The 13,438-nt window shown below is 41.4% G+C and overlaps 2 protein-coding genes across 2 annotated transcripts in view; both read left to right on the forward strand.

The window, feature by feature from the left end:
* LOC117401729 (filamin-A-like) overlaps positions 1 to 4,403 on the forward strand; it is a 45,988-nt gene extending 41,585 nt beyond the window's left edge. Inside the window, exons 42-46 of the mRNA XM_059017217.1 lie at positions 464 to 596; positions 1,105 to 1,281; positions 1,632 to 1,850; positions 2,954 to 3,157; positions 3,308 to 4,403. Coding sequence (XP_058873200.1) covers positions 464 to 596; positions 1,105 to 1,281; positions 1,632 to 1,850; positions 2,954 to 3,157; positions 3,308 to 3,495 — 921 coding nt within the window. The 3' untranslated portion in view covers positions 3,496 to 4,403. The remainder of the gene's footprint in view (positions 1 to 463; positions 597 to 1,104; positions 1,282 to 1,631; positions 1,851 to 2,953; positions 3,158 to 3,307) is intronic.
* Positions 4,404 to 5,693: 1,290 nt separating this feature from the next.
* LOC117401777 (emerin) lies at positions 5,694 to 13,380 on the forward strand. The gene is made up of 7 exons (XM_059017196.1): positions 5,694 to 5,847; positions 8,357 to 8,474; positions 9,022 to 9,132; positions 9,673 to 9,716; positions 10,209 to 10,234; positions 10,486 to 10,590; positions 11,449 to 13,380. Exons 2-7 carry the CDS (start codon positions 8,393 to 8,395, stop codon positions 11,687 to 11,689), a joined length of 609 nt encoding a protein of 202 aa, XP_058873179.1. The 5' UTR covers positions 5,694 to 5,847; positions 8,357 to 8,392; the 3' UTR covers positions 11,690 to 13,380.
* Positions 13,381 to 13,438: the final 58 nt, after the last annotated feature.

The raw sequence follows: 13,438 nt of genomic DNA on the forward strand, positions 1-13,438 counted from the left end.
TTTTTTTATATATAAATAGTTTTTTTCACTTTTTTTTTTTCACTTTGTGTCATGCAATTTCATTAAGGTTCCTGGATAGACATAATGAAGCAATATACAGGATCTGACATCGCCATGGAGAAATTGCATTGAAGTGTTCTCGTATGCTACACAAAGGGAGTTTAAACATTGTACAACTTTGTCACAACAACTTTTTGTTCCAGGCTAAACAAATTCAGTTCTTTCAGCCTGTCTTCATAGCCTTGTGATCGTCTGGTTCTCTCTCTCTCTCTCTCTCTCTCTCTCTCTCTCTCTCTTTTTCTCTCTCTTTCTTGTCCTATGTCCCCTTTTTTTTTTTTGTTATTTGAGTGTCGGTTGTCATCGCGTCCCCGAGAAATTGCTGTGCCCAGAAGTTTGCCCATTTTTTTTTTTAGCCAGCAGGGACCTGTAGCGTGTGAGCGCTCCAATGCCTTTGTGTTTGCAGGAGTCTGGCTTGAAGGTCAACCAACCTGCCTCTTTCGCAGTCAGTCTGAACGGAGCCAAGGGAGTCATCGATGCCAAAGTGCACAGCCCATCTGGAGCTCTGGAGAAATGCTGCGTGACGGAGATCGATGAAGGTGTGTGGCTTCAGAACGGACAGGATCCAATGCTCCTGTACACGGCTGAGAAATTCTAAAAAAATATATTTTAGATGCCAGCAACTAGAGATCAAGTTGGGGTGGGGGTCAATTCCGGTTTTTAAAATCACAATTCCTTCAAAGGAATTGACATTTTTGGAGATTTGTGATTTTTGTTCATTTGAAACCTGTTTTTTAATTGACGAATCAAATGGTGGACTCAGATTTATACAAGTAATGTTGCTACTGAGAAACTGATTTGTACAGAAATACTGCTAATTTGCAATTTTGCTCAACAACGTGTTTTGGAATTGATTTTAAAAGGGGAATGGGAATTTGATTTTTAAATTAGACTTGACCATCGCAGCTCCTGCTCAACCTGAACCGATAAACGGTACAAACTAGTACGGGGGGGTTGGCTTATACAAAGCATTAATTACAGAAGACACACTCTGAAGTTTCTTTGTTTTTTTTCATGATGTGTTTTTTTTTCTGTGCTGGGTTTCAGATAAGTACGCAGTCCGGTTCATCCCTCATGAGAACGGACTGTACCTGATAGACGTCAAGTTCAATGGCTCTCGCATCCCAGGCAGCCCCTTCAAAGTCCGAGTCGGGGAGACTGGACAGGCTGGCGACCCTGGGATGGTATCTGCGTACGGGGCAGGACTGGAGTCTGGGATCACCGGTGTGTGGGAACATGAGAGCAGTGTGTTACGAACGAGAGGCTCTTCAGTAGTAGCAGTTTTCTTTTAAATGTGTCCAAGCTATTTTAGTATTTTTAATGCATGAGTTAACAGAACACCCCATCCATTATAAACGGCAGCAGTGTGGAGTAGTGGTTAGGGCTCTGGACTCTTGACCGGAGGGTCGTGGGTTCAATCCCAGGTGGGGGGGACACTGCTGCTGTACCCTTGAGCAAGGTACTTTACCTAGATTGCTCCAGTAAAAAACCCACGCAACTTGGGGTGCATTGTCGCTGTTTGTAACAGTGTTTATAAATGTGAACCCCACCCACTCATCCCTGTCGTTGCGCAGGATCCCCATGCGAGTTCATCGTGAACACGACCTCTGCCGGTCCTGGCGCCCTGGCGATCACTATTGACGGACCCTCCAAGGTCAAGCTGGACTGCCAGGAGTGTGCCGAGGGCTACAGGGTGACCTATACGCCCATGGCACCGGGCAGCTACCTGATCTCCATCAAATACGGGGGACCCTACCACATCGTGGGCAGCCCTTTCAAAGCCAAGATCACTGGTAAGACTATGGGAGAGGGAGGGAGGCGTTTCTCTGCATAGGGGCTGGGGGGTTTCAGAGATGGACCGGTTGAGAGTGGGGGGGGGGAATACAGAGTAAGATTTTTAATAATGGTTAGGGGAACGGCTCAAAGGGAACGTTTTTCATGTGTTTGGAAGATTTGTTGTACATTTTGTTTTCTGCACCAGTGCCCATTTCCAAATAAGACATTTTCTTCAGCCCATCCAGTGTGTTTTTTGCGTGCTTGTCAACCCTCCTCCCACTTCCTCTCCATTTTGATGCGGTCGTTCACTTTTGAGGACGTGCATTTAAAATCCGCTTGGGCCTTGACCTAGCAAAGACCAGAGGAGGCAATTCAGCCCATCGGAGCTCGTCCGGTTCCTGGTAGCTGATTGATCTCCAGAACTTTGAAGTCTTAAACTCCAAGTGCAATGAATCTAAAGAAAAGTAGAGTGTTCATCAGTGTAAATAAAAAATAAACTGTCTGAACTTTGATTAAGGGCCAATCTTATGTTAATCTGTTGCAACAAACTTCTGTTTAGTAGCAAGAATAGACTCCTTCAGCTATGAATGCAACAACATTAAAGCTCTTATTTTTACATCGAATGTTCAGGACGAGTCGTTTGTTGCAACCGTGACTTTCTTTTTCCAGCGTTCTATTTCTACCTGCTTTATTGATTTTATTGACGTGCACACCTGGTCCAAACATTTGCTGGATGCAATTATTATTATTATTATTATTATTATTATTATTATTATTATTATTTATTTCTTAGCAGACGCCCTTATCCTGGGCAACTTACAATCGTAAGCAAATACATTTCAAGTGTTACAATACGAGTAATACAATAAGAGCAAGAAATACAATAACTTTTGTTCAAGCGCAGTAACTTTTTCGGATTACTTCTGCAAACTGTTTTAGTAGCAAGACCACCCTATTGATGACTGTCAGCCCTTTGACTTGGCGTTTCACCAGGTATATTAATTCCTATTCCAGAAATGTTCCTGGGGAAACCGTTTGTCATTTTGAATGGATCCTGTTTCATTTTCAGCATTTCTTGAGTGCCAGTAGTCCTTTTTTGATTTCATTCTCTGTCCCACAGGTCCACGTTTGGTGACCAGTCACAACCTGAATGAGACATCCTCTGTCCTGGTGGACTCTGTCTCGCGCTCTCAGGCCCCTGTCCAGAAGGGGGCGCCCTCTCAGGGTGCCTCCGATGCCAGCCGCGTGGTGGCCAAGGGCCTGGGCCTCTCTAAGGCCTACGTGGGCCAGAAAAACGACTTCAGTGTGGACTGCAGCAAAGCAGGTCGGTGTGCCTTTTGGGCATAGCTGTAGGTCAAATTTGTAACCATCTCGCACCCCCCAAAGGTGCATTCTGTGCCCCCCAGTTGAGAAGTCAATGTTCCTATTTCAACCTTTTGCAGCTGTGAATGACTCCTTTCTCCATCTTCTACAGGAAACAACATGCTGCTAGTGGGAGTTCATGGCCCCAAAGTCCCGTGCGAGGAGATCATCGTGAAGCACCAGGGGAAGCTGATCTACAACATCACATACCTGCTCAAAGACAAGGGCGACTATGTGCTGGTGGTGAAGTGGGGCGAGGAGCACATCCCTGGGAGCCCCTACCAAGTGTCTGTCCCCTAAAACACACTCCGAAAACCTGCCGTCCTCCTAACCTGGCACCTTTGCAAATCTAGACCTCCCATTCGCCGATCCCAAACCAAGAGTCATGGGGTGCATTTCCGATTTCGGACTTTGTCGTAGAATTTCTGACTCTAAACAGGGTCGGAAAAGTTTTTAAAAGGCGTTTTGAGTTTTTGAACCATTGGTTGCTGCAGGTTAGTTTGGAATCGGCTGAATGGAAAGTTTAGTTAGGTTTTTAAAGGAACCAACAAGGTATTAAGGCATTTTACTAGTTTGGGATGATTGTACATGGTTAAATGCAAAAACTGTTTTTCAGAAAAAAAAATTTAGTGCAACACGAGGTCCTTCTTTTGTCAACCTAGAAGCCTTAAATTAAAAAAAAAAAAAAAAAAAAAACTTAAGCTATTGACCTGTTACACAAGTTTGATACATAAAATGTCTTAATATTTGTTCATGTTTTTTGACAAACTTGAAAACTCTTTCAGTTTGTTTTAGTTTGTGGTTTAAAAATAATATTCTAAACAAGCTTGTGTGTGCGGTTGTCCTAGTTACAAGCCAGCCTATCAGAGCACTCCTTACTCCTGGGGTAGCAAATTTGTACCCTGCCCTCGCCATGGGTGTGGAGAGCTGGAAGAGGGGATTCTGGGAGGTGGAGTAAAATCGGTTTTTAAATTCATGTTCACTAGCTTGTAATGTACTTCAGTTATTTCTTGGTTTTGAATAAGAAGCCTTTTCTAGGTTTTTATACAAGTGGGTTTAACGTTACAAGAATTACAAGCAGCTGGCTGAATTATTTCTAACCAGTTTCTCTGACCTAATGTTTTCTTTCATGTGCATTTTGCAATTCTGGTCTTTTAAAAATAAATAATTAAAAAAAGAATGTTCTTTAAATAAAGTTTGCTTTACTACACAGTGTCCATTTTGTTTTAATTTTACTGCGTTCATCTGGTCAGGAATATCTCTCTGAATATTTTGACAAAATATGTGCGAACATACTTTTATATTGATTTAAAAGCTAATTCTATCCTTTTATACAATCTTCAATGTGAAATGTATTCAGAGCCCACCTGCAACAGTTACCAGCTTTGTTTGTAAAAGACTGTCCGAATGCTTAGCCAAAAGTGTAGAGCACAAATCTAAGGAGGTTATGATGAGGGTTTATAATGTATTGGTGAGACCGCACAGAGTACTGTGTCCAGTTCTGGTCACCTCGGCACTACAGAGACAGTGTGGTTCTGGAGAGAGTCCAGCAAAGAGCCACCAGACTACAGAGACAGGCTGAAAGAAGTGAATCTATTTAGACTAGAACAAAGAATTAAGCTGATGGAACACTAAGCCACCAAGTTTTCCCTGCATGCCATGCATTGGCTTGAAAACTAGTTCCAAACCACAAACTGGCGCTCTGTTCAGATTTAGAGGGAGGGGGGTCCTGACAGTTCACCCTAACCAACACATTTAAGGGCTGCACGTGGAAACCAGGACCAGAGGATACATTATTAATTATTATTATTTATTTCTTAGCAGACGCCTTATCCAGGGCGACATACAATTATAAGATATCACATTATTTTTTACATACAATTCCCCATTTATACAGTTGGGTTTTTTACTGGAGCAATCTAGGTAAAGTACCTTGCTCAAGGGTACAGCAGCAGTGTCCCCAACCAGGGATTGAACCCACGACCCTCCGGTCAAGAGTCCAGAGCCCTAACCACTACTCCACACTGCAGTTGGAAAGCCACGTTTTCGATAATAGTGGCTTGGAGTTAGTTTGAGGTTGCTGTATCAAACCCCAGCTCTCTCCCTGGTGACACTTGTTTGCACAGAGAGAGAGAGCAATGGGCCTAACCTTAACACCCCATTGGTTATAATCAATCCTGATTATCAGTCATACATTAGAAACCCATGTAATGGTCTGGGGGGGGGGGGAATAAATGGTGTTAATGGTGACTATGCACTAACCTCCCCCCTCCATTCTTTCATCAGAAAATAGAAAGCATTTTTTAGGTAACCACTCACAGATTTACATTTAATTAAACCCCCCCTAGAAATCTGTGTGCAGTTTTTCTTCTGTTAAACCGGAAGCCAACGCCCACCCCCACCCAAAAAACAAGATGGGTTTTAAGATTCTCGTATTAATGACGTTGAGAGAACGCCAGGGGGCGCTGTGGGATCCCTTGACAGACGCACGGCCCCTGTTCGTGATCACGTCCCATGGTCTGAAATACGCAAACTCATTGGGTCCTTAAAAAAAAGGAAAATTTCCGGCTCTATAACTTTCATTTCAATTATCTTGCTGCTCTCAAAGTGGCATTTACAGGCGTGGCGTCGTTTAAAATAATTTAAAGCAAGGTAAGAGGTTTTTTTTCGCCTTTTCTATTTGCACCGTGTGTCAATGTTTATATATATATATATATATATATATATATATATATATATATATATATATATATATATATATATATATATATATACTCGTGTGCTACGCTTATTATTGTGAAATACATTTTTACTTGCATGAACAAGGCCCATAGCATACAGCACAGCACGTTTATCTCGTTGCACGGACGCGACATGCATTTTACTTAATTTTCCTGCATGCTGTCGGAGGATGAAGCCATAATAATTACTGTACACAGAAATGGGACTCCCGCTGCAAAGCAGTTTCGCCCATTCCGGGTTTTAATACGAGCTGTATAGGGTTTCGTTTTTCAAAACGTGAAGTAAATCGGAATGTCCCTAAGCGTTTACAACGGGAAATGCAATCGTTTTATCCGAGCATTTCATATTGTTTACCATTTATTTATGTATTTATTTTTGTAATATGTTTTTACCATACGCCTTTATTACCCCACGTACACGCGGACGGCTCACCAGGCTCACACCCCGATGCATTCTGGTTTATTTTACCTGTCTCAGGTACCTTTCACAGCTGGACTACACTTACCAGAATGCATTGCGATGTAGTTGAAAAGCCGGACCTGTCCCAAACTGCGTACATGGCGTCAAATAATGATTGAAAAAAAAAAAAAAAAACCACACACACTACAAAATAAAGATTATGCGAGTCTTTTGTTAATAGAAGAACAGTCAGAAAAGTTGATAAAGTGCAATTAGTGTATTTGTAATTATATTTACTGCAGCATAATTGTCACCGTAATTTAACAAAATAGCTTTGTAATCGTAATTATATTTATAACTGCGGTATATTATTACTAAGCTGTTCTCATAATTTCTAGTGCGAGGTTTGTTTAAAAAAGTAGTAAATGTGCTCTTTGGAATTGAGGTAGTTTTAGTTGAAATCCTATGTTACCTAATGCACTGTTATTACTGGCTCCATGTGGTGGGGATGGAATGGATTACCTAGTCATGTTGTTGAAGGAGACGCTTCTTCACACAGAGAGTGGTGAGTGGATGGAATGGGTTACCTAGTCATGTTGTTGAAGGAGACTCTTCTTCACACAGAGAGTGGTGAGTGGATGGAATGGGTTACCTAGTCATGTTGCTGAAGGAGACTCTTCTTCACACAGAGAGTGGTGAGGGGATGGAATGGGTTACCTAGTCATGTTGTTGAAGGAGACTCTTCTTCACACAGAGAGTGGTGAGGGGATGGAATGGGTTACCTAGTCATGTTGTTGAAGGAGACTCTTCTTCACACAGAGAGTGGTGAGGGGATGGAATGGGTTACCTAGTCATGTTGTTGAAGGAGACTCTTCTTCACACAGAGAGTGGTGAGGGGATGGAATGGGTTACCTAGTCATGTTGTTGAAGGAGACTCTTCTTCACACAGAGAGTGGTGAGGGGATGGAATGGGTTACCTAGTCATGTTGTTGAAGGAGACTCTTGTTCACACAGAGAGCGGTGAGGGGATGGAATGGGTTACCTAGTCATGTTGTTGAAGGAGACTCTTCTTCACACAGAGAGTGGTGAGGGGATGGAATGGGTTACCTAGTCATGTTGTTGAAGGAGACTCTTCTTCACACAGAGAGCGGTGAGGGGATGGAATGGATTACCTAGTCATGTTGTTGAAGGAGACTCTTCTTCACACAGAGAGTGGTGAGGGGATGGAATGGGTTACCTAGTCATGTTGTTGAAGGAGACTCTTCTTCACACAGAGAGTGGTGAGGGGATGGAATGGGTTACCTAGTCATGTTGTTGAAGGAGACTCTTCTTCACACAGAGAGTGGTGAGGGGATGGAATGGGTTACCTAGTCATGTTGTTGAAGGAGACTCTTCTTCACACAGAGAGTGGTGAGGGGATGGAATGGGTTACCTAGTCATGTTGTTGAAGGAGACTCTTCTTCACACAGAGAGTGGTGAGGGGATGGAATGGGTTACCTAGTCATGTTGTTGAAGGAGACTCTTCTTCACACAGAGAGTGGTGAGGGGATGGAATGGGTTACCTAGTCATGTTGTTGAAGGAGACTCTTCTTCACACAGAGAGTGGTGAGGGGATGGAATGGGTTACCTAGTCATGTTGTTGAAGGAGACTCTTCTTCACACAGAGAGTGGTGAGGGGATGGAATGGGTTACCTAGTCATGTTGTTGAAGGAGACTCTTCTTCACACAGAGAGTGGTGAGGGGATGGAATGGGTTACCTAGTCATGTTGTTGAAGGAGACTCTTGTTCACACAGAGAGCGGTGAGGGGATGGAATGGGTTACCTAGTCATGTTGTTGAAGAGACTCTTCTTCGAGTGAGTCTAGGGTACAGAAACAAGGTAACCATTGTTCAGTGAAACTGCCCAAGCCGGTATACAATATAATGATATAAACCCAAGGAGGTGGAGCAGAGAGTGAAAGGCATTAACGGTTGTGTGGTGAAGGTGTGCATGTCAATGACCTACCTTGGTTTATTTTCAGAGAGTGACCCGGCTGACCTCCACAATCCCTCTAACCATGTCTAACCTCAGCAGCATGTCGGACCAGGAGCTCACCTCCCTGTTGGACCAGTATAATATCAAACACGGTCCTGTCGTTGGTACGTTTGGAACTGCTCTTTGTTACACACCTTGATCACAGGATAAGGCACTGGTGACCGCAGCCATGGTGCCTAGTATTGAAATACATCTAATTGCACAGCTCTGGCTAAAAGCTTTGTATCCCCCTATGGAACTAATTCTGCTTCATAAAGTCGAATGAAACCTGCTGGAAACCTGCTCGAATGAAACACATTGAATTACACGCCTCTGTGTAGTCCCCCCCACCCCCACATACTTAACGAAAGTATATAAAAAAATTGGGCAGCAGCGTGGAGTCATGGTTAGGGCTCTGGACTCTTGACCGGAGGGTCGTGGATTCAATCCCAGGTGGGGGGTCACTGCTGCTGTACCCTTGAGCAAGGTACTTTACCTAGATTGCTCCAGTAAAAAAACCCAACTGTATAAATGGGTAATTGTATGTAAAAATAATGTGCTATCTTGTAACAATTGTAAGTCGCCCTGGATAAGGGCGTCTGCTAAGAAATAAATAATAATAATACATATATAAACTGAGTAGCCTGTCTTTCCCCGGCTCTGCTGTTTTAGGAACTACTCGGAAACTGTATGAAAAGAAGCTTCTTGACATTATGAGCAAAGAGAAAAAGCAGGGCAATGTGAAGAAGCCATCGTCAGACAAGACCTATTACAGGGAGGAAGGTGAGCAAGAATTTCCCCTAAACTAGCCCCAAAGCACAACTCAGCGGGGTTCTCTATAGAGAAGATCCATGTACAGCTGTGGTCAAAGACTTTTGCATCCCCCTATAGAATGAACACATTTTGCTTCCTAAAGTCGAATGTAACCTGCTGGATAATGTGACGTTAACATAATGAATTACACACCAGCGCTTTGGAGTTCCCCCCCCCCATATACTTAACGAAAAATTGACAAATTGAAAAATGTGACATTTTTGAAATCGAACATTAAATACTACTGTATTACTAGACTTTTGCGATATAATTTTGTAGCATCTTTAATTACATGATGTTAAATAAACTATCTAAATTATGTGGCTTATATATATATATATATATATATATAATCATTTTGTATTTTTTTTATTAAATCATTCTGAGTAATGAGACACACCTGAGCTTGTTACCTAGACACACTGGGGCTGATCAAGCTGGTAGTAAAACCTGGACTGGATCACACACTGATGGATTATTGATATCTCTCATGTCTTTCCTGTGTTATAGAGACAGAAACCTTCTTCCCGCATCCAGTTCATCACACCGCTCCGGTAAGTTTCTCAGACTCTCCCGCACTCTGTGTTTAAATCCTGTGTGGAGATCCACTGTCTCTGGTTAGGGCTCTGGACTCTTGACCGGAGGGTCATGGGTTCAGTCCCAGGTGGGGGGACACTGCTGCTGTACCCTTGAGCAAGGTACTTTACCTAGATTGCTCCAGTAAAAACCCAACTGTATAAATTGGTAATTGTATGTAAAAATAATGTGATATCTTGTAACAATTGTAAGTCGCCCTGGATAAGGGCGTCTGCTAAGAAATAAATAATAATATTAATCATAATAAGTATCGAACACTGCAGTGGTCCTCAAACATCATCCACTGCAGCCCCCTTTCCTCCTGTCTGTAAAAACGTACGTACACGGGATAAGATGTCCTGTGATTGGTTGATTTGTGCTCTGTGGTTTGTAATAACAATTGTAGACACCATTTTAACAGATTAGCTTCTAATAGTTAGCCCTTCACAAAACCCTTTCTGTCTTTTCAGATCCACTATGAAGATTTTTCCGATGGGTAAGAACATCTTTTTATTTGTTGCTTTTAATAACATTAAAGAGGTACTTATCATACCATCTCTATTTCATACTTTTTAAAACAGAATAATCATTATACAGGTCTCAAATGTGCTATAGTATACATTTTTTTTTAAATCTGGCACAACAGGTATTTTATTATAAATCTTTTTAGATAAACGTCTGTCGCTGTTTCTGTTTTCCAGGCTTGCTAACTGATGCTTGTTTTCATGGGTTTATTTTATTTTCCAGAGAGAATCGCTACTCCAACGAACAGACAAAGTACAGCTCTGTGACCAGCACAAAAACGCCAGCCCTCTCCGGATCGCCCTGGAAGAGAGAGGAATTTGGAGATTCGTAAGTTCAGAAATTCACATTCAGACACACGAAAAGAAATGTATTTAAATCAATGGCAAACGTTTCCACTAGAAGTCTTTCTCAGCGTCTTCAATAGAAACACTAAAAGAAACTTCATAAATTCAACGGGAAACGTTTCCACTAGAAGTCTTTCTCAGCGTCTTCAATAGAAACACTAAAAGAAACTTCATAAATTCAATGGCAAACGTTTCCACTAGAAGTCTTTCTCAGCGTCTTCAATAGAAACACTGAAAGAAACTTCATAAATTCAACGGCAAACGTTTCCACTAGAAGTCTTTCTCAGCGTCTTCAATAGAAACACTGAAAGAAGCTTCATAAATTCAACGGCAAACGTTTCCACTAGAAGTCTTTCTCAGCGTCTTCAATAGAAACACTAAAAGAAACTTCATAAATTCAACGGCAAACGTTTCCACTAGAAGTCTTTCTCAGCGTCTTCAATAGAAACACTGAAAGAAACTTCATAAATTCAACGGCAAACGTTTCCACTAGAAGTCTTTCTCAGCGTCTTCAATAGAAACACTGAAAGAAACTTCATAAATTCAACGGGAAACGTTTCCACTAGAAGTCTTTCTCAGCGTCTTCAATAGAAACACTGAAAGAAACTTCATAAATTCAACGGCAAACGTTTCCACTAGAAGTCTTTCTCAGCGTCTTCAATAGAAACACTAAAAGAAACTTCATAAATTCAATGGCAAACGTTTCCACTAGAAGTCTTTCTCAGCATCTTCAACAGAAACACTAAAAGAAACTTCATAAATTCAATGGCAAACGTCCGTTTGCTGACAGCGGTGACTCCACTGCAACACCAAAGTCTTCCTCTCCTGGTTTATTTTCCAGATCCAGGCAGATCTACAGCACAGAGGCCACGTACCGAAACATGTCGCAGTCTAACCCGTCCCCCCTGACATCCTCCACCGCGTCAGCGTCCAGGTCCGCCCAGGAAAAGGCTCCCCAGGGAACGCGCTACATCCCACTGTGGTTCCAGTTCCTGGTTTTCTTGATGTTTGCTGGATTTCTCTATTACATTTTCACTAGCATGGAAACTCCGCCCAAAAAACACTTTGAGATTAAAAACTAAGCTCGGCCAGACCTCCTAGGTGCACTATTCGGAGTCCTCCATGTTGCGCCGCAGGTTTTAAAGTCTCCTAGTCTCATGCACCACACAGACTCTTTTTTTTTTTTTGGTTCCACGGTTTCATTGTTTAGCACAGAAAGCAGGGGGGGAGGAGGGGCGGGGGGGGCATTTATTTTTTCTGGACCGCTGGTTTTATCAATTGATTGATTAATCACACCTGTTCTGCTTGTGACATGAAATTGTATTACAAAGGCAATTCCAAATAAAACAAAGTATTACCTATTTACAGCAAACGTTTCATAATGCCAGCTAATGTTTAATATAGATATATTCACTTACGTGTCATTTACAAAATATTTGCTTGCATCTATCTGAGATTAATCGATCTATTTTCTGAAGCCCACAGGTGTGATTAATCTTCTGTGTAAAGCGTACCTTTCAGATTTTAAAAAAGGATAAAAATGTGTTAAAAATAAAGACGGGCAGTGCTATAGTACTTATAAAAGGATTGAATTAGCATGAAACAAACGTCACAGTTGTGTGTTCTGTATCGGGGCTAATCGTCTGTGTTTATTAATGTCTTTGAATGTAAAACCTGGGCTGGATGAGTCCCTGTAACAGGAGCTGACATTAGCAAAAGAATTGCCGTTACAGTTCAAATCTCTTTTTTTTTTTTTTATTTATATTTTTTTGTAGCACCTAGGGGTTTCATGTTAGATCGGATCCTTTTTGGTTTGACAGGCGACAGTTTGAAAATGCTGAATCATATTAAAAATAATAAATTAATAAATTGTTGCAAAAAAAAAAAAAAATCTATACACATAAGATAAAGAAAAACGCTTTCCTGTTCCATGAATTGAATGACGAATGTGTTCTGTAACAATATATTTTAGGATTTTAAAGAGCTGAATTAAATATGCTTTACAATGCTTCCCTGTCCTTTACCAGACCTCTCTGTGCTTTACAATGCTTCCCTATCCTTTACCAGACCTCTCTGTGCTTTACAATGCTTCCCTATGCTTTACCAGACCACTCTGTGCTTTACAATGCATCCCTATGCTTTACCAGACCTCTCTGTGCTTTACAATGCTTCCCTATCCTTTACCAGACCTCTCTGTGCTTTACAATGCTTCCCTATGCTTTACCAGACCTCTCTATGCTTTACAATGCTTCCCTATGCTTTACCAGACCTCTCTGTGCTTTACAATGCTTCCCTATGCTTTACCACACCTCTCTGTGCTTTACAATGCTTCCCTATGCTTTACCAGACCTCTCTGTGCTTTGCAATGCTTCCCTATGCTTTACCAGACCTCTCTGTGCTTTACAATGCTTCCCTATGCTTTACCACACCTCTCTGTGCTTTACAATGCTTCCCCTTGCCTCTCTGTGCTGTATTTAGCATCGTTATGCTTTTACTGTGGGTAAACTTTTATATAATCTGCTTTATTACAAGTGTGAAGAATTATATTTTCTTAACCAAAATTGAGAACTGTAGAATATTTTTGGGGGATAGTAATCTTAGCAAAAATATGCTTTTTTAAAACATTTTATTTCTATATTTTTGTAATCATCTGGGACGTCTTCATTTATAAACTTGAGCGAAATAATAAACAAAATTGTCACGTTAGCAATAATTGTTTTGTTTTGGTTTTTTTTCCAAATGCATTGTCTGTTTAAATAAAAGGTAAAATATTCTCAAATCTCTTTGAGTTTCTAAACCCAAAACAGGGCCATGGGCTCCGGATTTGTAAT

The sequence above is a fragment of the Acipenser ruthenus genome, chromosome 55 (assembly GCF_902713425.1).
Source record: "Acipenser ruthenus chromosome 55, fAciRut3.2 maternal haplotype, whole genome shotgun sequence".
NCBI lineage: Eukaryota > Metazoa > Chordata > Actinopteri > Acipenseriformes > Acipenseridae > Acipenser > Acipenser ruthenus.